Genomic DNA, 22,943 nt, shown 5'->3' with positions numbered 1-22,943 from the left:
GAGCTACAGAGTATGGAGACATTCATAGAAATTGTGATTGGCACAGGGAGAGATAAGATGATGACAATACAATATTTATAATCTGCTTAGATGCTATTTCTACTTGGAAACTAAGGTCATTTTTATATAATTTCTCCTTTATTATTATCAAGAAATGGGACCATAATTGATTCTATGATTAATTTTGACAGTTGTGATATTAGACACATATGAACTTCCTATGGATTTTTTTGTTCTTTGTAATTGGCTGCAGGGGAAAAAAACACTCATATCTTGTATCAAATGCAACCTGAATTTTTTTAGTGTAAATAGCAATACTTCTTGTGACTCTAACATTTTATAGATGCTACAAACTCACTGACTATAAAATGTCATTTGTTTTAAAATAAATTTTAGTTTGCTTGTTTACAAAAAAAAGATGATGACAATAGGTCACTGTACAGTTATTTTAAATCATGTAAAATGTTAAAAAGGTATTCTGGAGGTTGAGTATCCACAGAAACTCCAATGAGTTCCAAGTTAAGAGCTACTGAGGAGGGCAAGTCTTATCTAAAGGTGAACCTTGTCTTAGAAAAGATGGTGCAAATAGGACAATGAGCTCTCCTCAAACAGGGGTAGAGCAGGTAAGAGAGCTCGACCCAGCTGCCATGATCTTTCTCTGACAACATTCCTCCTGTGACCAAAGCACTTACCATGTGTTTCAGATCCATTTTCTAATATTTACAGGGATGGGGCACTGGGGAAGAGGAAGCACATGGTCTTGGATGGAGGAAAAGAAATTAATACCTATGTTCTGGCAAGAGAAAAATTAACCTCCCTAATTATTCGAGGCACACTGGGTTTCTTGTTGGAGGTTGCATAACCCCTAATCAAATGACCCTTGGGAGATATTCGGGCGAAACCTTTCACACTGCAGTTTCTGGGCCTGTCCTGGGTCTTTCTACCACCCGCCCCACCAAAGGTGAACAGAGATGATGAGGACAATTACAGAGGTTCTGTGAGGTGAGTCGGAGCCACTTCCAGAGCTGCCCTTCTTTGTCCTTTGGGCCAGGGAGGTGCCGAAGCGAAGTGTCTCATACACAGGGTCCACTTTGTTGCCACAGGCTGCAACAGAAGAGAAAGGCTGAGAGTGAAGTTTCCTCAAGCACTTTCAGGCACACAGCCAACAATCTCCACTCTACTTGTGGTGAACGGTGAGCGGGAAGCTGCTGGCCCTAAGTTCCCAGTGAAAATGGGGATCTCTTTGTGGTCAAGCTGTACTCCCAGATGAGGCCCTGTAATAAGTCCCTATGAGCCAGGCCTCGCTATAGTACCCAGGTCTCTCAGCTCCCAGTGCTTCCGACGAATGGCTTTTTCTCCCTTTCTTATATGTTTCCCCCTAGACTCCGAGGTCAACCTTCTTCTGAGAGAGTCCCTTTAGCTCTTGAAGTATGAGACTTTGATCGCCAGAGTCCCAGACTTTGAGATCCAAGCTTGCAGTCAGAGGGAAGTATTTTTGAAAGCATGATATTTCCAGGCTTCATGGATTTCTAATTAAAAGCTTTCTAGTTGATAAATGGCTCATTTTAAACCTTTCCCTCCCCCCTCCAGGCAAAAATAGACAGAATTTGAGCGAGCAAGAAAATGAGAGAGTGAGAGAGCGAGAGAGAGAGGAAGAGAGAGAGAGAGGGAGGTCTATTGAAAGCTATAGTTGAAGAACAAAAGCAAGCCAGAAATATCTTTAAATGTAAAAAATTTTTTTGTCCTTATTATGGAATAACTGATATTCCCTGGGTTCCTTCCAAGCAGTGATTTATAATTCATATTGATATTTTTACCATAAAATAGGAAAAGTCGGTCAGCTGTTCTTATTTTATAGGATCCAACTGGTCAAGAAACTTGTTCAGAGACACAGTTGGTGAATGGGAACGCTGGGCTTGGAGCCAGATGTGTGGGATGCCACATGCCATGCTCTTTTCACTCCACAAAGCTGCTTGATGGGTGGTAGAAATATCAGCAGCTTCTGGGTCTTGGGTGTTTTTCAAGTATTATCGAGGCGAGGATAAATATTCCTGGAGAATTTGATCCACCTCATGTTTCCCTCCAGCAAAACAAACCAACTATCATAACTGCATCAACCACCAGACAGAAGCATCAAACACACCCCACTGGTTTTATAGCCCTGGGAGGACAGTTACCTTTCATGGCAACAGTGTGTTAAAAATCCAGCTCAACTGTCAATGTCCCAACTCACCAATGGGCATCACTTCCTTAATGCATCCAAACTGTTCATTAATGAGCAAGGGGGAGCTGTAATAACGTCGAAACCCTTTTGGCTGGAAAGGAAATAGAAGAAAAAGAACTGATGAGCTGGAGAAAACAACCCAGGACCACTGAAAATGAAGTCAACTGGTTTCTTCAGAGCTTCTTCATGTCACCCTCTAAGGCATAGTCTTGCCCTGTAGTTGATCCTGTCTTTCACTGTCCTGCTTGTTTTTCTCCTGCAGACCAGACCACAACATCCCCTTTATGTCCAGGTTCTTCATTAAATCACAGGATGCAAGAAACTGGTTTGCATTATTTTACCTAATTTTATTATGGTGACCTAGCAAAACCACAAATAAAAAAAATTGTGAAGGACTGGGGTATGAAAGACTTCAGAATCAGACCTTGTTCCTTGTATATCAGATGAACTCTGCCTAGTGTCATGTGTTTTATGTTTTAGTTCTGCTCTGATTGTTGACCTCTTGTTCATGGTCTTTGCCTTGGCTCTGGGGATTACACCAGAGGAGGAAAGACGGGTGATTCATGGGTTCTAGAGAAGAAGACAAAGTTTATTAGGAATATAAGCTTACCTTTCTATATTCTCCATTTAATTTCTACTTAAGTTTCCAGGTTTAGAAAGAATCTTTGTGACTCAGTCCCTGCTAGAATGGCAGAATTCTCTCCAATGTTCCTGGCATATAATCCATCTTTGGACATTGCTAATGACTGAGTGGATGGGAAAGAGGAGCTCTCACTAACTCTGGAAATGGGTCTTTGTGGCATTATCTCTGAATTTTCTTAGTTGGTACCTACAGATCCTTTCTTTTCAAAAGAAATGAAAAAAATTCATTTTCTTTATGACAGGTCTTGCAATTCTTTTAAGACAGCAATCATATTCTAAGCAGCATAAGTAATATAGGGTAGACATTTTTAGTACCTTTTACAATTCTTTGGTCATAGTAGTTTCAGTGTTTCATTTTTTCCTCAAAAGTGTTCTTGGTTGCATTTTTATTAATGTAGAGCACCTGTTATAAAACTCACACTCCTGAGATGGTATCACTAACCAAAATGGGCTAGAACCATCCAACATTGTTTGGCTTGGCTAACAATGTGCTATGGTAGTATAGGGTTTCATTACTCTGTCCACTTTGGTAGATTGCTAATCTTTATTTCATTCTTGACACCCAATAAATTGTCAATCAACTAAGCATAAGAATCAACCCAAGTCTGCTTGTGGTAGCAGGGGTTCAGAGGATTCTAACCTTCACTTTTAATGCCTGGTCAGTCCCAGGAAATGAGATTTCCAGTACAATTACTAAGAAAGTCAACCTGAGAACAAGTTGGTTACCTTGTTGAAAAGGATGCTAAATTCTTTTCACTGTTGGGGCTTTTATTGAGTAAGGTTGACAAAATAGCTCCTCTGCTCGACTATTATGGTAACTCAGAATTCAAGTCAGCAGATTGGGTTTGGAGCTACTTCAAAGAGTTGAGTTCTCAGGGCACAGGGACTTTGGAGATACCCATGGTACCAATCCTTACCAGCTTGCCCATGCACCGCTGGGGTGCCAGGCCATCCATGCACTTGTGGTGGATGCTCATCTTACAGGCTTTGCAGCGCAGTCCATGCTTAGCATTTGTTCCTGTTAGACATATGGTGAGCTTCGGTTAGCATACAACCTACCTTTTCCTGTTAACTGGCATAAAATCATCAAAATAATGGTTAGTTCCAAAATTCAGGCTATTTCTTTTTTTCTTATATGTCCACATATGCTTTCACAATGAGAGAAATATGATGGTACACTCATCCTACATTGCCTATTTAAGACATTAGCCATGCTTTCCATCTCCTCCTTGTGGTGGTCTCTCTGCCCCTCACCGCCAACTTACGTGGCTATCATACATACACACTTGTTTTTATTCATTACGCTAGATCTTCCTTCACTATTCCACTTTCATTATTTTCTCAGTTCAAGTTAGTAAGTCCTATTTTTTTTTCTCTTCAAACAAGTTGTTTTTGCTCTTCCACAAGTTTTGTTGAGGAGTACAAGTCCTAAAAATCTCCCCAGTTTTATCTGAACTCTAAAATCACAGAGTCTGAGCAGTTGGACAAATTCTCAGGAGAATGACTGATAAAGGGAGGAACAGCACTGTCGTGTGCAAATGTGGCAGATGGGCTCTCTAGTGGGAGCCTGGGTGAGAGGGACTGGCTCAAACATCAGGACCCCCTGGGGACAGAGGAGGAGGATATAGCAGCAAGGAAACTACAATTTAGGGAGCAATTTAGTTTCAAGGTGAGGAATCATCATAAGGGGGTGAGCAGGAAGAAGGAAGAGGAGAGGCAGAGAGGCAGAGAAGCATCTTGGCAATAGCATCACTCATCAAATAGCAGCACTGGGAAGACACATAAGAGGGCAGGGTTTGAAAGTTTTGGAAGATTCACCATTTGACATAAAAGGCGTATGGGAATAGGAAAGTATGTTAAAATGGGAGAGTTTCCCCCACTTTTAGCCCAGGTCATATTCAAACTCTGACATATACAAGGATGGTGCTAGGCTTCCAAGCAGGTCTAAAAGATGAGATGTCAAGATGGATTTTGTAGCTCAAGATGATCAAGCATATTTAAAAATAGGGAGAAAAATAGGAGAACTTAGAGTATTTCTTTGTGCTGTTGATTACTGATAGCTTCATCCTTACTTCTCTAATATATATAATCACAGGATGGGGATTTATTTCCTTCTCTTCTCAGTGTTACTCAGAATGGTTTCAAAAATATCATTTTAACATCTTGGCCTACGTCCCCTAAAGTCTTTTGTACACAGAGCTGTGGCTATACTCATGCTTGAGAGCATGTAGAGGTGAAAGATGTGGGTGACTTGTGTTCTGTTAGTTTACTTAAGAGAAACACCCATGTGAAGAAAAGGATGTGTGTCTACTTCCTGTGTAGGAAGTGAGGATCATATGTAATGTCCCACATGGACCATCGGAAAGGTAATGGGACTCTTTATACTTCAAGGAAATATAAAAATTTATATGCTCTAATGCTACAAAGCACAAGGTTTCAGGGGTCCCACTTTACATCACAACTGACTATAGATCAAAAATGAGTGTATTCTAAGATTATATATGAAATACACTTTCTTCTCCTCCATTATTTGTTCATTTAATCTTGCCATCATCCCTTGTTTGGACTAATTCCTACTTGAACTCCATTGATCTGTTTTGTCTTCCTTCAACAAGTACGTAGTAACAAAGTAAATCTTTCAAAATAATTTTAATTTCTTCTCTCTCTTGCTTTAAAATATTTCAGTAGACTTTTCCCCATCTTTTTTATGCTCTCTATCATGCTCACCACAGTGAAATTAAAAAAAAATAGTAAGAACCATTTCTACCTTTATCTCTGATCAACCCTTCTTACTGTGCTCTAGCCACACAGCCTTCTTTCAGTTCCTCGAACACAAACTCTTTTTTTTCTTTAATTATTTATGCTTGCTGTCCTAGATGCCTGTAATATTGTTCTATTACTCTTTTTTTGGCTAACAACTCACCATATTTTGGATGTCTTGTCATGTCTTTCTTGGAACATTCTCTTTCCCTTGTCTAAATTATTATTATTTTTTATTATTCTTTCTGATAACATTCTGGTTGTTATCTTTATAACAGTCAACACAATTGTTTTTAATTTGATAGCTTGTGTTTACTTTTCCTTCTAGACTGTGAACTCAAAGAAACCAAAGGTAGTGTCTGTTAATTTGCTACTTTATGCCATATCTGAGGACAATTCTCAATAAATATGCTTTAAATAAAATAATGAACAAATCCCTTCATAGTACCTTCTAAGATTATATATAAAATGCACTCTAAATGCACTGAAATAGCAGTGGCTGATTTTCAATAATTCACTGAAGTTGATTTATAGATGGCAGAGAAATGGCACTCATGAGGTAAAAGAAGACTTGATAATCTATATGTACTATTTCATTTTTTATCTTTTAAGCCTAAATCACAGAATGGGTATAAGGTATAATTAAATGAAATTATACAAGAAAGGAAAACAATAACCTGGCATTTAGTTGGGAAAGGCAATTGTAAAATTCTTGATTGGGCAAATAAAGACCTATAAACCTTTTGAGAGGTATTACCTGAAAATTTCCTTCAGGAAAACATCACTCAATACAGAGTGTTTGTTGTTATAACCACAGAAAGTCAATGTGACATATAAATACAACATAAATTATGGGGTATGTGTGCTTGCTCATAAATACTAGTTAGAAAGTTTCTTTTCCTTTTTTGAGAATTGCCACTTAGCTGAAAGACTGCAATGCCTTCAAAAGACTGAACTGAAAGCAATCACTTATTTTCCTTTTCAAATCAGAGTACGCTATTTGTGCCCTATGTGAGAATGTAAGCAAAGCTTCAAAGAGGAAAGTTATTTCATTGTGTGCTAGACTCTGAAACAGCATCATTATATATTAAGATGTATTTCCCTTGTGCCTGAATACCATAATTTCAGTTTCCCTTGTCTGTTCTAATATACTCCACTATTTTCTATGAGTCAGACCACCAGCAATTATTTAGTGAAAGGTGTTCCTATTTCCACTGTGGAATAACAAAAAGTGACTGAAGAGGAAGCCGTGTATTCTAAGGTGCAGAGTCTAGTTCAAAGAAATGTTCACATCATAACAATGACGTTAGTCTATTGTGCCTAGGTATGCAGTTGCTATGATCTGACTTGTTTGTTCTATTACTGCTGACTTCCATCACAAAAACATCACCAAATGACCTTTATGTCCCCGTTACATGGAAAAAACATGATTTAAAAAAAATTCAAATGTCTTATCTTGGCTCTGTAAGAAAACTAGGTTATCATTATTCCTAGACCAATAGCTATCTCATCATACAATGGGAATAATGCTATCTACTGTAAAGGAGATTGCATGTAAGTACTTGGAAACATAAATATTTCACTGAACTTTAAGTAAACACAGTAGACAGACACGTAGGATTCCACCCATAAATACCAAGGGGTTGGGTGGGATGTCAGGGACGGAGCAGGTAAGGTGTTTGCCAAGGTTCAATCATTGGCAGCCCATATACATCTCTGAGCCTGACAGGAGTAATTCCAGAGTACATAGCCTGAGTAACCCCTGAGCACCACTGAGAGTGGTGTGACTTACAAATTAGGATATTATATAGTTAATAATTGATATCATTTACCTGCAGAAATAATGTGAAGAATGAGTAAAAATAAACTCACATGAGAAAATGAACTGATAAATATAATATAGTGCATAAGTCAGCAGTGAATAATGGTTAGAATTATTATTAATAATTTGTTTGATTCCAGATTTGTATAACTAAAGAATTACTCTTACAATTCACTGTTGCACTGTTGTCCCTTTGTTCATCGATTTGCTCGAGTGGGCACCAGTAACGTCTCCATTGTGTGACTTGTTGTTACTGTATTTGACATATCAAATATGCTACGGGTACCTTGCCAGGTTCTGCTGTGTGGGCAGGATACTAGTGGTAGCTTGCTGGGTTCTCTGAGAGGGACGGAAGAATTGAACCCGGGTCGGCCACATACAAGGCAAATGCCCTACCTGCTGTGTTATCGCTCCAGTCTATGATTAAAAATGTAAGGAAGACTAATGATTCTTCACAATAAACTGGGAAAAATTTTTAAATAATGGCCCAGTTTCTATCCTTAGCTCACATGGCCCCAAGATTCCCGAGCGTGGCCCTGGTGGCCCCCACCTCATTGGGTCTGAGCAGCACTGCATCAGACATTGATGGAGCACTGTTGGCAGTGAGCATTACTTGGGAGGCCCAAATATCTAGAATGATTCCAAGGTATAAACAGGTAATGTAGTCCAGAGACTTCGTAGATCCTATTCTTACTCATTTAACTGATGGTTTTCCCTTAACGTCCACAGAAAAAGCTCTGACTAGAATGCCTGCATCAAAACTGGCAGAGCCAAGAGAGGCCAGGGCCCACATCATAGCAGGGTTTCAAAGGAAGAATGAATGCAGCACTGTTCACAGTACCCAAAATCTGGAAACAACCTGAGTGCCCTAAAACAGATGACTAGTTAAAGAAACTTTGGTACATCTACACAATGGAATACTATGCAGCTGTTAGGAGAGATGAAGTCATGCAATTTGCTTATAAATGGATAAACATGGAGAGTATCATGCTAAGTGAAATGAGTCAGAAAGAGAGGGACAGACATAGAAGGACTGCATTCATTTGTGGCATATAGAATACCATCACATGAGGCTGACACCCAAGGACAGTAGATACAAGGGCCAGGGGGATTGTCCCATAGCTGGAAGACTGCTTCATGAGTGGAGGGGAGAAGGCAGATGGAATAGAGAAGGGGTCACTAAGGAAATGATGGCTGGAGGAACCAGTTGGGATGGGAGATGTATGCCCAGAGTAGATAACAGACCAAACATGATGACCTCTCAGTGTCTGTGTTGCAAGTCATAATGCCCCAAAGTACAGAGAGAGTACGGGGAATATTGTCTGCCATAGAGGCAGGGGGAGGGTGGGAAAGAGGGGGTATACCCGGGATATTGGTGGTGGGGAATGTGCACTGGTGGAGGGATGGGTGTTTGATCACTGTGAGACTGTAACCCAAACATGAAAGCTTGTAACTACCTCACGGTGATTCAATAAAATTAAAAAAAAAAAAAGGAAGAATGAAGCGAGCAAAAGCATACTATGTGTTTTCAGTGTCTGAACAGACCAGAGTCACTTAAGAGCTAGGTGCTATTGAAACGGTGGTAAAGATGACAGTTTAGTATTTTAAAATTAAAGGCTACAACAAAATTTCTGCTGGATAGTAAAAACAAATGTTATAATGAAGTGAGCATTATTTATGAGCCCTTTGCCTTTCAATAAATACTCAGAATGAAATAGAAATATATTGGACTCAGTTAAGAAGCCCACTATGATGGAGACCCTACCAACTTTCCTTGCTTCATTTTTCTCATTTTCTTGGATCCCTTTAAGTATTTTTCAAAACTTACCAAACACATACCCTCTTCCTCCCACAACTACATGACTTGCCACTCTCCCAGTTCCCTCTCCATTCCCAGAGTATCATTCACAACAAGCTCTTGTTTGGGATGGTAGCTTTTGCAATCTGGACTCTCTGCAGTTGGGAAAATGCTTGGACTAGTCTAGAAAATGATTAACTCATGCAGCTCTATTCCAGAGAAGTGTTCAGGTAGAGTCTGAAGTTCTACCCCATTGACATTATGGAAGGCACAAGATTTTTTTCTTGTGCCCTGACTCCTTGGAGAATGAGTGTCTGTTAAGCCCTAACCTGCCCTGTAGATATTTAGTGTCTGGGTCCCCATGTATCTTGTCTTGCTTTTTATACTAATGTTATAGTACAACTGTATTGGGATCCTGAACTCCCCAAGATCCTGGGTGGCTTAGTCCAGGCCAAGGTCTGTCCCATAAGATGTTTGCAGGAACTAGAAAGTTGGCCAAAAGCTCATTTTTTTGGAGTAATATCTTAAGCCTCTTGCTACTGCTTTCCATGCCCTTCCTCACCAAGAGCAAATGTTTATAACCATCTAGAGCAGATTCAAGTTCTGCATCCCTTGATTTTGATTGTGGACTCCTCAAAGCTAATAGCTTTCACGGACCTCTGCTTCCTTCAATGAGAGTTCCCATAACGACTTCTCAGGTAAGCTACTATAGCTTCTGCTAATTCTTAGTTACTTGAACAGAGAGTTAGAGTTCGATATTGCACTTACCTCACATATACATATTCCCGAAGTGGCTGCCACTGTATACCTAACTGCTGTATACCTTATTATACCAGTGCCTAAGCATAACAATTTAGCCATGGTCTCATGGACTGATGCAACAACAATAAATTCCAACTGACTTCATACATATAAGGATGACTTGAATGATTACATGTAAAATTCGATTTCTAGGAAAAGAATGCATCAATTCTAGAGTGTTAGTGTCATTGTAAAAACATGTGGTTTCAAAATCTAAACAATTTCAGAAAAATTTAGAGACGTCAAGGGAGTCCTGGAATGAAATTAAAAGTGACACAAATGGAATATGGGAGCAATTTACATGTATGTCATGAGTTACTTGTATCTGATGCCAAGTAATGATGTAGAGGGAGTTTCTAAGATTCTGGGGCCACAAGAAGTCAGCTAAGTCAAATTAAATCAAATTAAGTCAGCTAAATCAAATTATAAATATGTTTCTGTTCCTCTTCATGTGGACAAATGATTTGAAAGAAAAATAAATAAAAGGAGGAAAAAGGAGTGGAACTAAGATTGAAGGAGTTATTAGTGAACACTCACACACCCACACCCACACCCACCGTATACAACCTTGTACCGTATACAACCTTGTACCAGAAGCCAGAGATGTAAATCGACATTCTGAATTTGTAGAAAGAAAGCAGGAAGGAATCAAACATTATTGAGCTTTTACACACTGTTAGAAAATTAATTTTAATGTAAAAATATTACCTTTATTATACTGGGGCAGTTCCTTCTAATCAAAATTAATTTAGCATTTTTAAAAATCACAAATGGATGTTGAATCTTGCTGAATACTTTTCCAGCACTTGTTACATGATCGCATGATTCTTACTTTATTTTTGTTGCCAAAGTGTATCACATTAATTGATTTATGCATTTCCTGACATGAATTCCACTTGGTCATGATGAATGGGATTCTTGATGTTTTATGGGATCAAATTTGACAAGATTTTGCTGAGTTTTCTTTATATATATGCAATTCGGCCTATTAGTCTATTGTTTTATTTTTGTATTATCCTGGTTTGAATACCACAGTGATTTGATTTTGAAGATGTGTTTGGGAATAGTCCTCTTCAAATTAATTTTTTTTCATAGTTTTGGTATGGTTACAATAGTATTAATGTTCATGGTTTTGATGCACAAACTTACTGAAACTTCTCCACCTCCAAAGTACCCAAGACCTTCTTTCACTGTGTTTGTGTAAGGTCTAGCCCACCTCTTTCCCCACCCTTCTGCTTGGTAATGTTATTTATTTACTTAATTTATTTTTGTGCTTTGGGCCACACTGCACTGTGCTCAGGGCTTATTCGTGACTGTGCTCAGGAATCTTTTCTGGCAGTGCTTAAGAGTCTGTATGGGGTGCTGAGCACAGAGTCAGGAGTAAACCCTGAGCATAGCTGGGTGTGGAAATTAAACCCCAGTTGGCTGCAAGCAAGCCAATCATCCTACCTCTGCACTATCTCTCTAGCGCCAAGGTCAATTTTTTAAATCAAAGACCAAGGGTTTGTAAATTTCCAATACTATCTCTATTCTCATTTTATCTCAGTTTGTCAATGATATATATTCTCTTATTTTGTTTCACTATAGGCGATGGATGAGTGAGGTAGTCTGGTATTTTTCCTATGAGGCAATTTCTTGAATGTTTTTGTTTTATTAGCAAAAGTTGCTTATTTTATGCAGAATATTTTAACTGAGGGAATACAAGTAATTGATAACTTCACAGCAAAAGAATGAATAAGTGCTCATTTGGGGTGAATGTGTAACTCACTGGAGCTCATTTATTAGAATGGTTTTTTTTTGTCCTTTGAATTATTCTTTGATTACTCTTTGAATCCTATCATGTAGGGTTTTGGGTACCACCCATTTTACCAAATAGGGAACAGAGTCCAAGAATATACTACTAGTAAATTCAGAGGTCGGAAGAGGTTATAGACCTTGACAACCTGTACACCTAGATCTCTTTCCTTTTCTCCATTGCCTTCTGGTAGTCATCTGCCACACTGACCGACCTTTCTACCCGATCTGGTCTAGATTTATTCCACTGACAATGAAAAGGCACAGTTATAAGGGCATTCAAATCCCTAGCAAGTTTGACTATTGGTGACAATACTATAATAAAAATGCAAGGTACATAACCAAGATCAATGAAGATAGGGCTCAAGGGTTGGGGAGGGTGCAAGGAGTTTCTAGGCATCAAAATTTTCCCAGAAATATTCTGAGTTCACAACCATCCCTCTTCTCACACACTGTTTGAAGAGGCATTCTGATCACATTTGTGGAATTTAGTAGTTGACCAACGTGAATAAGATTTTTCTCGGCCAAGCTAACCATTATAGAGACATAGATCAATGAAACAGACACATATAAGAGTTACAGACTCTTCTGCTCTAGAATCTACAGCAGGTCTTTGAAAACGCTGAGGAGGAAAGTGTGGAAAACAGGGCATTATTCTCATTGTAGATTTATTGCCACATCTAATCTGATCATTATAAGCAAGATCTATAATGCATTAGGAGTCAAGGCTACAGTTGTATTAGTCAATAAGTATGCACTGATGTTCTGGTTTTGATATGTACTTATTCAGGGATTTATTTTTTGTTTTTAAAATGGCACTGATATCATAAATACCTTTAATATAAAGTATTCTCCTATTGGTTGATTCTTTTACAAGAGTGGAGCCAAAAAAAAAAAAAAAGAAAAGAATGGAGCCAGTAGGGAGAAGTACAAACATAGGCATGGAAAAGTACAAAGGCAAGGCAGCTGTTTATAACTTATTTAGACACTTATGCATTGCACTGTATTTGTATGATTATATTTGTATATTTTCATATTCACACACATGTATCACATATAAAGATATCTACCACACAGGGTGGGAAATGCCAGACTGAAGGCATTAACAAGCGCACATATTAATATTTAGCAGAGATCTTGAATAATCTCTTGATCTTTGAGTCTGAGAACAATGAAGCACAAAATAGGAGTGCAAAAAGGTAGCTTAAACACAAAATAGGAAAATCAAGAGACTTTTTCTTGCATGATAATGATGCAAGATAGTGAGTATATGGATCAAAGTTATATAATCTGAAACTCTGAATAGTGTTTTTTTCCCAAGAACCTGGTTTCTACATTCCTTCAGGCTAAACTGGTCATCACAAACCCAGGATTTGAGTAGGAATGACCTTATCAAACATAGTCTACCTATACCACTTCACTATCCTAAGGTCCACACACAATCTCTTTTTATTTATCAATTTATAAATGAGGTAGTATATTTTTGGCCATTGCAAACTCAGGATTTGAGCAGGCATGACTTGCTAAAGCAGATAGTATAGTATGAATTATTTTTATATACCAGGAGTGACCAATGAAGGGCCGGAGAGAATAGTACAGCAGGTAGGGCATTTTCCTTGTAAAAAGCCAGTCTGGTTTGGACCCCTAGCATCCCCAAAGATCTACTGAGCACCACCAGGAATAATTTCTGAGTGCAGAACCAGGAGTAACCTCTGAGCATCGCGCCCCCAAAAAGATTTTTTAAAAAACAGGCAATGGACACATCAACCTTCACATTTCAGGTTAAATTAAGATTTGGGATGGTAAATAAGCAGCACCCGATAATTTTGGAGAGAATGTCAGTTTTACTGACACTGATGAGTCCTTCTTTTGCCTTCATTCACCATTTTGGTTTTAGGGACATGGAGGAAAAAGAAGAGGCTTAAAGTTGAAGAGAAAGAGGAAGCTTAACCTTTTGGAATTTACCCCTCAGGACAGAGAGGGAATTGAATTTTACTATCTGATGTGTTTACTTTCCAGTACTAATCTCCCCCACCAGCAATCTTTTTATGATGTTCACCACAGTATTTGAAATGTTTCTTTTGTCATCCAGTAGAGTAGTTTAAAAATGTATATTGGAGGCTAAGCAAGTGAAGACAGAGTTATCAGTAGAAGACAGGTAGCTCCCAATTCTGTTTTTGAAAACCTCTTTCTTATAGTTCAAGTGTCTGGAAATTTTGGCAGCAGAGTCGAGGAGCTCTCTAGAAGAAAATCCTTCAATAATGCCAAGGTTGGTCATTCAATTTGGGAGGGTTTATTTTCTTTCTTCATTCTTTCTGAGGAATTAGACTAAGGGCCAGCAAAGTTTCTCTAAATAGGACAAGACTATAAATATTTTAGACTTCGCAGGTCACACTGTTTTATTACATCCATTCAACAATTCTTTGTTACATAAAAAACAGACATAAATAATAAGGAAATGGGCATGGCATTACAGACACTGAAATTTGGATGACTATAATTTTCAGTAATTCAAAAGGGTTGTGAAATGCTCTAGATTTTCCTTTGACAATTGAGAAATGTAAAATCTAGTCTTAGCTAATGAATATATAAAAACTAACAGTTAAGTCAGACCACCTTATTCCTCAAATGGAACCCTGACCCATTAGCACTTCCCATCACTTCTCATTCTTTGCTCACTTTCCGCCACCTCCTAGAAACCAGTAATATCACTTCTGTCTCTATAGATTTACCTACTCTGAATATTTAATATAAATGCAATAATTCAACATGTAAAACTACATGCCTAGCATCTTTCTTTCAGGATATATTTGAGGTTTATACACATAGTAGCAAGTATCAATGTTTTATTCTTTTTATAACTCTAATATTCCGTGACCCACCTGCCGCCACGCTCCAGGCTGCTTTCAGGATGCTTGGGCCGAGGCTCATGCATGAGTGAAGTCCCACAGAACCAGGTAATATGGAACTTTGTGATCTTGGGCTCTAGGCTCAATGGGACCCGGAAACAGAGATCCTCTGCCTGCTTCCACCAATCTCCGGCAACCCAGGGATCACACCCATAAGACCCACCCTGCCCAATAAATTCCTCAGAGGCCGACCTCCATTACCCAACTGCCACCATGTACCAGGCAGTTTTCCGGACAGTACAGATGTGAACACTTTCTTCCCATTTTCCATCATTACTCCATCATATTTGATGGGGTTCAAATATGGTGTGAATCATTGGAACACCTGTAATGGCAATTGGAGGGTGCCCTAAAAGCCTCTATCTCTCTTGGAGAGCCCAGCAAGCTACTGAGAGTATCCCGCCCACATGGAAGAGCCTGGCAAGCTATCTGTGGTGTATTTGATATGTCAAAAACAATAACAACAATGGGCCTCATTCCCCTTACCCTGGAAGAGCCCCCAAAACTGCAGCATTAAGAAGGATGAACAAGGAGAGGCTGATAAAATCTCAGGGCCGAACTAGGCTGCCAAAATGAAGAAGGACTAAAATGACTCTTTGCACTTTTAATGCATGTACACTGGCATCTGAAGTATCCATCCAGGACCAAATGGTGCAAGCGTGGAAGATCAAGTACGATGTCATTGGATTGACCCAGATGAGAAGGCATTGAACATACCATGCCGTTTTCGACACTGGAGAAGAACTATTCCTTGGAACATGCGACAGTAGAGGCGTTGGTGGTGTTGATGTCCTTATCAGCATGAACTTGGCCATGAGCACTGATTCGTTCTAAGGCCTAACAACCCAAATCGGACGCTTATGTTTGAATAGATGTGGCTCATTGCCGGCAGTTTCTATCTTCGTCCTTTACGCACCAACATCCAACTATGATGAAGAAGAAACTTAGAAGTTCTACATGGAGCTGGAGAAGTTCTATAAAGAAGACTACACCTTCTACAAGATCATTGTCGGTGATTTTAATGCCAAGATAGGACCTAGAAGGTCACCTGAAGAACTCCACATATGGACCCCACAGCCTAGAATGGAACGAACAGGGTGAGGGACTGTCTGAGTTCATCATGTTGACCAAGACTGTCCATGGTAACTCGCAGAAGGCTGAATCCAAATGCTGGACATGGGAGTCTCCCGGTGGACAATTCCATAATGAAATTGACCACATCATATACAATTGATGGTTTTGCCTGACTGATGTCGTTGTTGTCCCAAAATTCCAAAGGGGATCAGGGGATCAGACCACCATCATCTTCAGGCGAAATTCTACTTCAGGGAGTGAGGAGAAAGGGCTGCAAAGTTTAAGAAGAGAACTCCCAGAATGACCACCAACTGAGAGCTCTTTGGCACTACTGTAGCAATATGGGAAGATGCAGTTGACATCACGAGGAATATGATCAACTGGTTCAGCACCTCCATGATTGTGAGAGGAATGCAGAGAGAGAGAGAGAGAGAAAGCCACAAAAAGTCACCTGTCTTTGGAAACTCTTGAGCTCATTTGCCAACGTGGTCTGGCACGAGCCTCAGGCAACCACAAGCTAACGTCTGAGCTCACAAAGCTGTGCAGAGAAATGATAAAGGAAGACGTCAAAGAGAGAAGAGCAGCAGTGTTGGCCAGTGCAGCAGAAGCTGGGAAAAGTATTCGAAATGCCTGCCTGTCCTTCGCCAACTGTAAGACCAAGATGACTGCCCTCCGACATCATGATGGATCTATCACATCTTCCAGAAAGGCAATGGAAAAGGTTATCCACAACTTCTACTCGGATCTCTTTGATAGCAACATCCACCTGCCCACATACCATATTCCGCAGGATGGATATGTTGTTCATAGCATTCTCCCTTTCGAAATCCAACACGCCATTTTGTCAGTAAAGAAGCATAGAACACCTGGTCCAGACAAGGTCAGACCTGACACCTGAAGAATTTGCCGCCAATACTTGTCAATACAATGGCTCAGCTCTTCACATGCTACTATCTGAATGCAAGGTTCTGTCCCAATGGAAAACCAGCAGGACCGTCCTGTTGTACAAGAAGGGAGACACCCACAACATCGGCAACTATCACCTGATCTGCCTGTTGTCCATCATCTACCAGTTATTCACTTGAGTAATCCTGAATAGGATTGGCAACATTAGATGAAGGACAACCATGTGAGCAAGCTGGGTTCTGAAAATGATTCAGCATTAATCGACTATATCCACATGGTGACCAAGCTCATTGAGGTTTCGAGAGAGTTCAAGATGCCGCTCTGTCTAATGTTCATTGATTTAAAGAAGGCCTTTGATTCTGTTGAGACTGCAGTGGTCATCGAAGCCCTAGCCAAACAGGGTGTTCAAACTCAATACATCAGGATCCTCCGTGAGCTGTATTATGGATTTACCACTAGGATCTCACCATTTTACAAAGAAGTTATCATCGATGTAAACAGAGGAGTTCAGCAGGGCGACACCGTTTCATTGAAACTCTTCAGTGCCACCCTCAAGAACATCACGTGATGACTGGAATGAGAAGGAATGGGAGTGAAGATAAATGGTCAACAACAACACCACCTCCACTTTGCTGATGACATTATTCCTATAACACCAAATACCAGCCAAGCAGCACGAATGCTGGCTGACTTTGACCTCGAGTGTGGAAAGGTCAGACTGCAGCTGAATCTCATGAGACAACGTTCATGAGAAATGGACTAATTTCTGATGTTCCATTTGCCCTCAACCGAACAAACATCTCTGAATGCAGCAGTTATCTGTACCTAGGTCGAGAACTCAACATGGCAAATGACCTTGCACCTGAACTGTGCAGGAGGAAGAGAGCTGCATGGAATGCCTTCAAGAGCGTTGAAGAAGTGGTTAAGAGGATGAAGAACCTCTGGCTCCGGGCACATCTTTTCAACTCCACCATTCTTCTTGCACTAACATATGCCTCGGAGACCTGGGCCCTACGAAAACAGGATGAGAATGCTATTCGGATATCCCAAAGAGAAATTGAAAGAGCTATGCTTGGAGTATCATGTTTCACTCAAGTGAGAGACGGAATCCGGAGTGCTGACCTCCATCAAAGATCAAGAATCAGGGACATTTGCCAAGGCATCAAAAATTAGATGGGCTGGACACGTAATTTAGAGATTTAGAGATGACCACAGGACTAGAGCTGTTACCAAATGGATTCCACGGGACGTCAAAAGAACATATGGCCGCCCATTTATGAGATGGTCAGACTTCTTCGTCAAGACCCTGAATGAATGGTTTGAGGCTCTTTGTGTTCCTGGAGCGAGCAGACACCACTGGGCTACACTAGCACACAACAGGAACAAATGGAGATGTTACTGGCGCCCGCTCTAACAAATCAACGAACAACAGGATGACAAGTGACAAGTGATATCATATTCCATTATAATAGATCATATTTATTGACATGTAATAACTATATTTAGAAATTTATCATTACATATGGGCTGATGTGATAGCACAGTGGGCAGGGCATTTGCCTTGCACACGGCCATCCCAGGTTCGATTTCTCTGCCTCTCTTGGATAGCGTGGCAAGCTACCGAGAGTATCCCACCTGCACGGCAAAGCTTGGCAAGCTACCTGTGACATATTCGACATGCCAAAAACAGTTACAAGTCTCATAATAGAGGTGTTACTGGTGCCTGCTCCAGCAAATTGATGAACAACGAAAGGACAGTGTTACAGTGATCGTTATGTAGAAATATTAAATTAACTTAATTAGTCATATGTAGTCAATGTAATAATACATAATAAAATATAATAGTTATATAAATTAGTCATGGAAATTATTCTCATTCTGCATTTATACATATATTAAAACTTTTTTCTGTGTATATATACATATTAAAACTTTTTTTGCAGTACTTGGGATGGGATCCAAGTTCTCAGTGAGATATGCACTCTACGACTGAGCCATATTCCTGGGCCCAAATTTCTCATTCTTATTTAGATTATTAGTAAATGTGGGATATTTACTTCCAAAATATCACAAAGTGCTACACTTATGAAATGAATGTCTGTGAAACTCAATTAAGAAATGGTAGACAACATCTCTAATCAGTTTACCAAAATGGCTCTCATCAAAGTTGCAAATATTATCACCATGATAAATCCAAATATCCCATAATTAATAAATTACCATAGTTAATTTGTCAGTACCATTTGACAAGAGGAATTTTTTTCTTTAACTATTTTCTTTCTCTTTTGACTGAAGAGTCACTCATTACCAGCTTTTTGCTGGTCCAGCTTTATGCTGGTCTTCTATCCAGTATTTAAACATTGGAGTAGGGGACTTAGTGAAAGTACAGTGGGTAGGGTGTTTGCCTTGCACGAGGCCAACCTGGGTTTGATCCCCAGCATCCATATGGTCCCCTGAGCACCACTAGGAACATCACTGGGTGTGACCCAGAGAGCCAAAGAACAAACAAAACAAACAAAAACACTGGAGTACCCTAGGGATCAATCCTTGGTACTCTGTCTAGATTTACTCCCTTTACATATTTACAAATATGTAATTAGACACCAGGATTTTGGGGCACTTTTCTGCTTGGTTGTGAAATAAAAATTTCAAAAGCTACGTGTGTTAAAGTGCTAAGTGAGATTAACCTCAGCACATACCATTGAGCCTATTAAACCTTCATTTTCTTCCTCTTAGATGGTGGCAACCACTCTTCTAGTTAGTTGGGTCAGAAACCATGGAAGCTTTGCAACACGGTTTCTGACGCAACTAACTAGAAGAGTGATTGCCACCATCTAAGTGTTGCAAAGCATAATGCCCAAAAGTAGAGAGAGAGAGAGTATGTGGGACATTGTCTGCCATGGAGGTAGGGGGAGGGTGGGAAAGGAGGGGTATACTGGGGAGATTGGTGGTGGGGAATGTGCACTGGTAGACAGATAGGTTTTTGAACATTGTATGATTGTAATTCAAAGATGAAAGCTTTGTAACTGTATCTCATAGTGATTCAATAAAAAAGAAAAAGAAATATATACTTGGGAGATTGGTGGTGGGGAATGTGCACTGGTAGAGGGATGGATTTTTGAACATTGTATGATTGTAACTCAAACATGAAAGCTTTGTAACTGTATCTCACAGTGATTCAATAAAAAAGAAAAAGAAAGAAACCATAAAGGCACACCTATATCCTATTTCACCACGCGACACACTTAGAAAACTCCTTCAAATTTTATCAGAAAATAGACTTTTTTGTTGTTGTTGTTTCTAGTGTATGTTGATCTCTCTCATGAAATAACAGATGACTAATTGTCATGTCTGCTTTCATCCATGCGCTGAAGTCAATTCCATAGTCAGTTCCCACCAAAAGCCCAAGCCACTTTTCGAAAATATAATTAAAGTACATTAATTACAGAGTAAAAGTCAAAGTAGTTAGAATGGCCTATGGAGTTGTATAATTTCTGTGCCTCCTTTCCTCCTTTGAATTTTCCATAATTCACTTTGGCAGATCCTGCTCTGGCTATCTGGCTTAAATACATCAGGCATTCTCCTCTAGCCCGAGGATTTTGCTGTAAATGTTTATGCCAACAGTAATGCTCTTTCCCCAGAGTTCTCTCATCTTCTGCAAGTCTTGTTCAGATTTTGTCTTTTCAACATGCTTACTAGGACCAAATTAAGTGATATTACAACTTGCTCTTTCCATTTCTGTAATCTTGATCTTTTTACCTGGATTTCCATTGTTCTTATTTCCACATCACTTATAATCTTACTAAACCCATCCATCCATCCATCCATCCATCCATCGATCCATCGATCCATCCATCCATCCATCCATCCATCCATCCATCCATCCATCTTTCATTTCCTCAACTAAAATATTAACTTAATAAGGCAAAGATCTTAGCTTGACTTGTTCACTGATGCACCCAAAGTGCTTAGAAAAGAACCTGGTACCAAATATATGTGATATAAATATTTTTAAGTGAATTACTACTTGAGTTTGAATGAAGGGCCAGAGAGACAGTATAGTGGACACATGCAAGGCAAGTAACTTGCCTTGCATATGTCCAACACAGGTTGATCCCTAGCAACACATACAGTTCCCCAAATCTTCCAGTAGTGATCCTTGAGCACCGAGCCAGAAGTAAACCCTGAACTCTGCTGAGTGTGGCAAAAAAGTTTGAATGAAGACAAAGATGGTTGATCTTAGTAATATTCAGCTTGCTATTATTAAATTAGCAGATAAAAATATGTACTGAAGGGATGCCAATTTTTTTTCCAAATAGTTTTTGCAGATTTACCAGAATTCCAGTTGTCTCAATGAGATTCTAGTGGAGGACTTCAAAAAATTATTCTAAAATTAAGCTTAAAGAGTAAATGCTCAATAATAGCAAAAATCGGGGTCTGGAGCAAGAGCACATTGGGTAGGGCATTTGCCTTGCACGCAGCCGACCCGGGTTCAATTCCCAGCATCTCATATAGTCCCCTGAGCACTGCCAGGAGTAATTTCTGAAGAAGTGCATGAGCCAGGAGTAACCCCTGTGCATCGCCAGGTGTGACCCCCCCAAAAAAAAGAATAGCAAAAATCATTAAAAACATCTATTATAAACCAAAACAATAATTAAGTCAGTAAGCTATTGGTGCTAAACAAATAAACAAAACAGTCTAAAAAGTGAATTGAAAATCTAAAAATAGGGCTGGAACGATAGCACAGCAGTTGGACTTTTGCCTTTCATGAGACCGACCTGTATTCGATTCCTCCGCCCCTCTCGGAGAGCCCGGCAAGCTACTGAGAGTATGGAGCCCGCATGGCAGAGTGTGGCAAGCTACCCGTGCGTATTGGATATGCCACAAACAGTAACAATAAGTCTCTCAATGAGAGACGTTACTGGTGCCCGCACGAACAAATCGATGAGTAATGGGATGACAGTGACAGTGACAGGGGCCAGAGAAACAGTACAGTAAGAAGAGCATTTGCTTTGCATGTGACCACCCAGGTTTGATCCCTAGCATTACTATAAAATGACCGCTGAGCAGAGAGTCAGGGGCAAAGCCGGAGCACTGCCAGGTATGTACCCCACCAAAAACAAACAAACAAACAAACAAAAGAGAAAACTATAAATACATCTACGTACCTTCAAGAACTTAGTGTTTGATAAAAGTGACTTAAATCAGTGGTGGTCAACGAATATTGGTTAAACTATTAAATTACTCTGAGATATAATTGTTATGCTATTTAGTAACCCAATGCTAAATCAAATAAGCTTGTTACATTATCTTAGTAGAACACCATATATTTGATTCATTGCATATTTGAAAAAGTTTTAAATTGAGAATAATATAGACACTAGCGTATTGGGTAGATGTTCTTTCTAAGCATGTTTTGAGAGAGAGAGATAAACAATATACAAAGAAGTTGATGAATTTGATTTTATAAAAAATATATTTTCCTGTGTACCAGGATGGCTCAGTGGCAAAGTGTCTGCCTGGAGGTGTGAGGTTTGCTATTCCGAGCCTTCACATTCTCTGAGCAAGATCTGAAGATCTGGAATCCCTGGCACGGCAGCACAGTGCGATCTCTCAACCTCTGGACCACAGCTAGGTGTGTGCAGGCACTGCAACTAATATTTGCAACCCTCTAAGCACCCCAGAATGTGAAAGCACAGATTGTTAAGAGTGTACTCAAAATCAGTTTCTCTTCTGATTCATTATTTGTATATAAGAATACAGCTGATTTTTGTGTATTGACTGTGTAGCTGGCCACTTTACTGTAATAATTTATTATTTCTAGAAGTTTTGGGGGGAACTCTTTAGCACCCTCTCTATATCATCTCATCTGCAAAGAGTAATAATTTGACTTAGTTTCCAACTTGAATCCCTTTGATTTCTTTTTCTTTCCTGTATTTTCTGTAGCTAGGACCACTAATAGTATATTGAGAAAAAGTGGAGAAAGTGGATATCCTTGTCTTGTACCTACCCAATCTCAGAGGGAATGCTTTCAGTTTTTCCACTATTAAGTGATACTTAATATCTTCAAACCAGAGAGTCAACAACACAAAACAGAGGAGATCCAAACCACAGCAATCAAATTAAAAAATGTGCCTGTCAAGGAGACAAGCTGTGAGGCCAGCGGGTGGAAGGGAACCTGGGAACCCTGGTGGCTGAAAAATGACACTGGTG

The 22,943-nt window shown here is 39.6% G+C and overlaps 1 protein-coding gene across 2 annotated transcripts in view; it reads right to left on the bottom strand.

Moving 5' to 3' along the window:
- STAC (SH3 and cysteine rich domain) overlaps positions 1-22,943 on the bottom strand; it is a 155,359-nt gene that overhangs the window by 50,128 nt on the left and 82,288 nt on the right. For both annotated transcript variants that reach the window (XM_004614581.2, XM_055135880.1), the window contains exons 3-5: positions 3,784-3,884; positions 2,234-2,315; positions 989-1,104 (exon numbers count right to left, since the gene is read on the bottom strand). In XM_004614581.2, the coding sequence (XP_004614638.2) occupies positions 989-1,104; positions 2,234-2,315; positions 3,784-3,884 (299 nt within the window). The remainder of the gene's footprint in view (positions 1-988; positions 1,105-2,233; positions 2,316-3,783; positions 3,885-22,943) is intronic.

The sequence above is a fragment of the Sorex araneus genome, chromosome 4 (genome assembly GCF_027595985.1).
Source record: "Sorex araneus isolate mSorAra2 chromosome 4, mSorAra2.pri, whole genome shotgun sequence".
In the NCBI taxonomy this organism is placed as follows: domain Eukaryota; kingdom Metazoa; phylum Chordata; class Mammalia; order Eulipotyphla; family Soricidae; genus Sorex; species Sorex araneus.
This window is presented reverse-complemented; position numbering and strand designations above follow the sequence as displayed.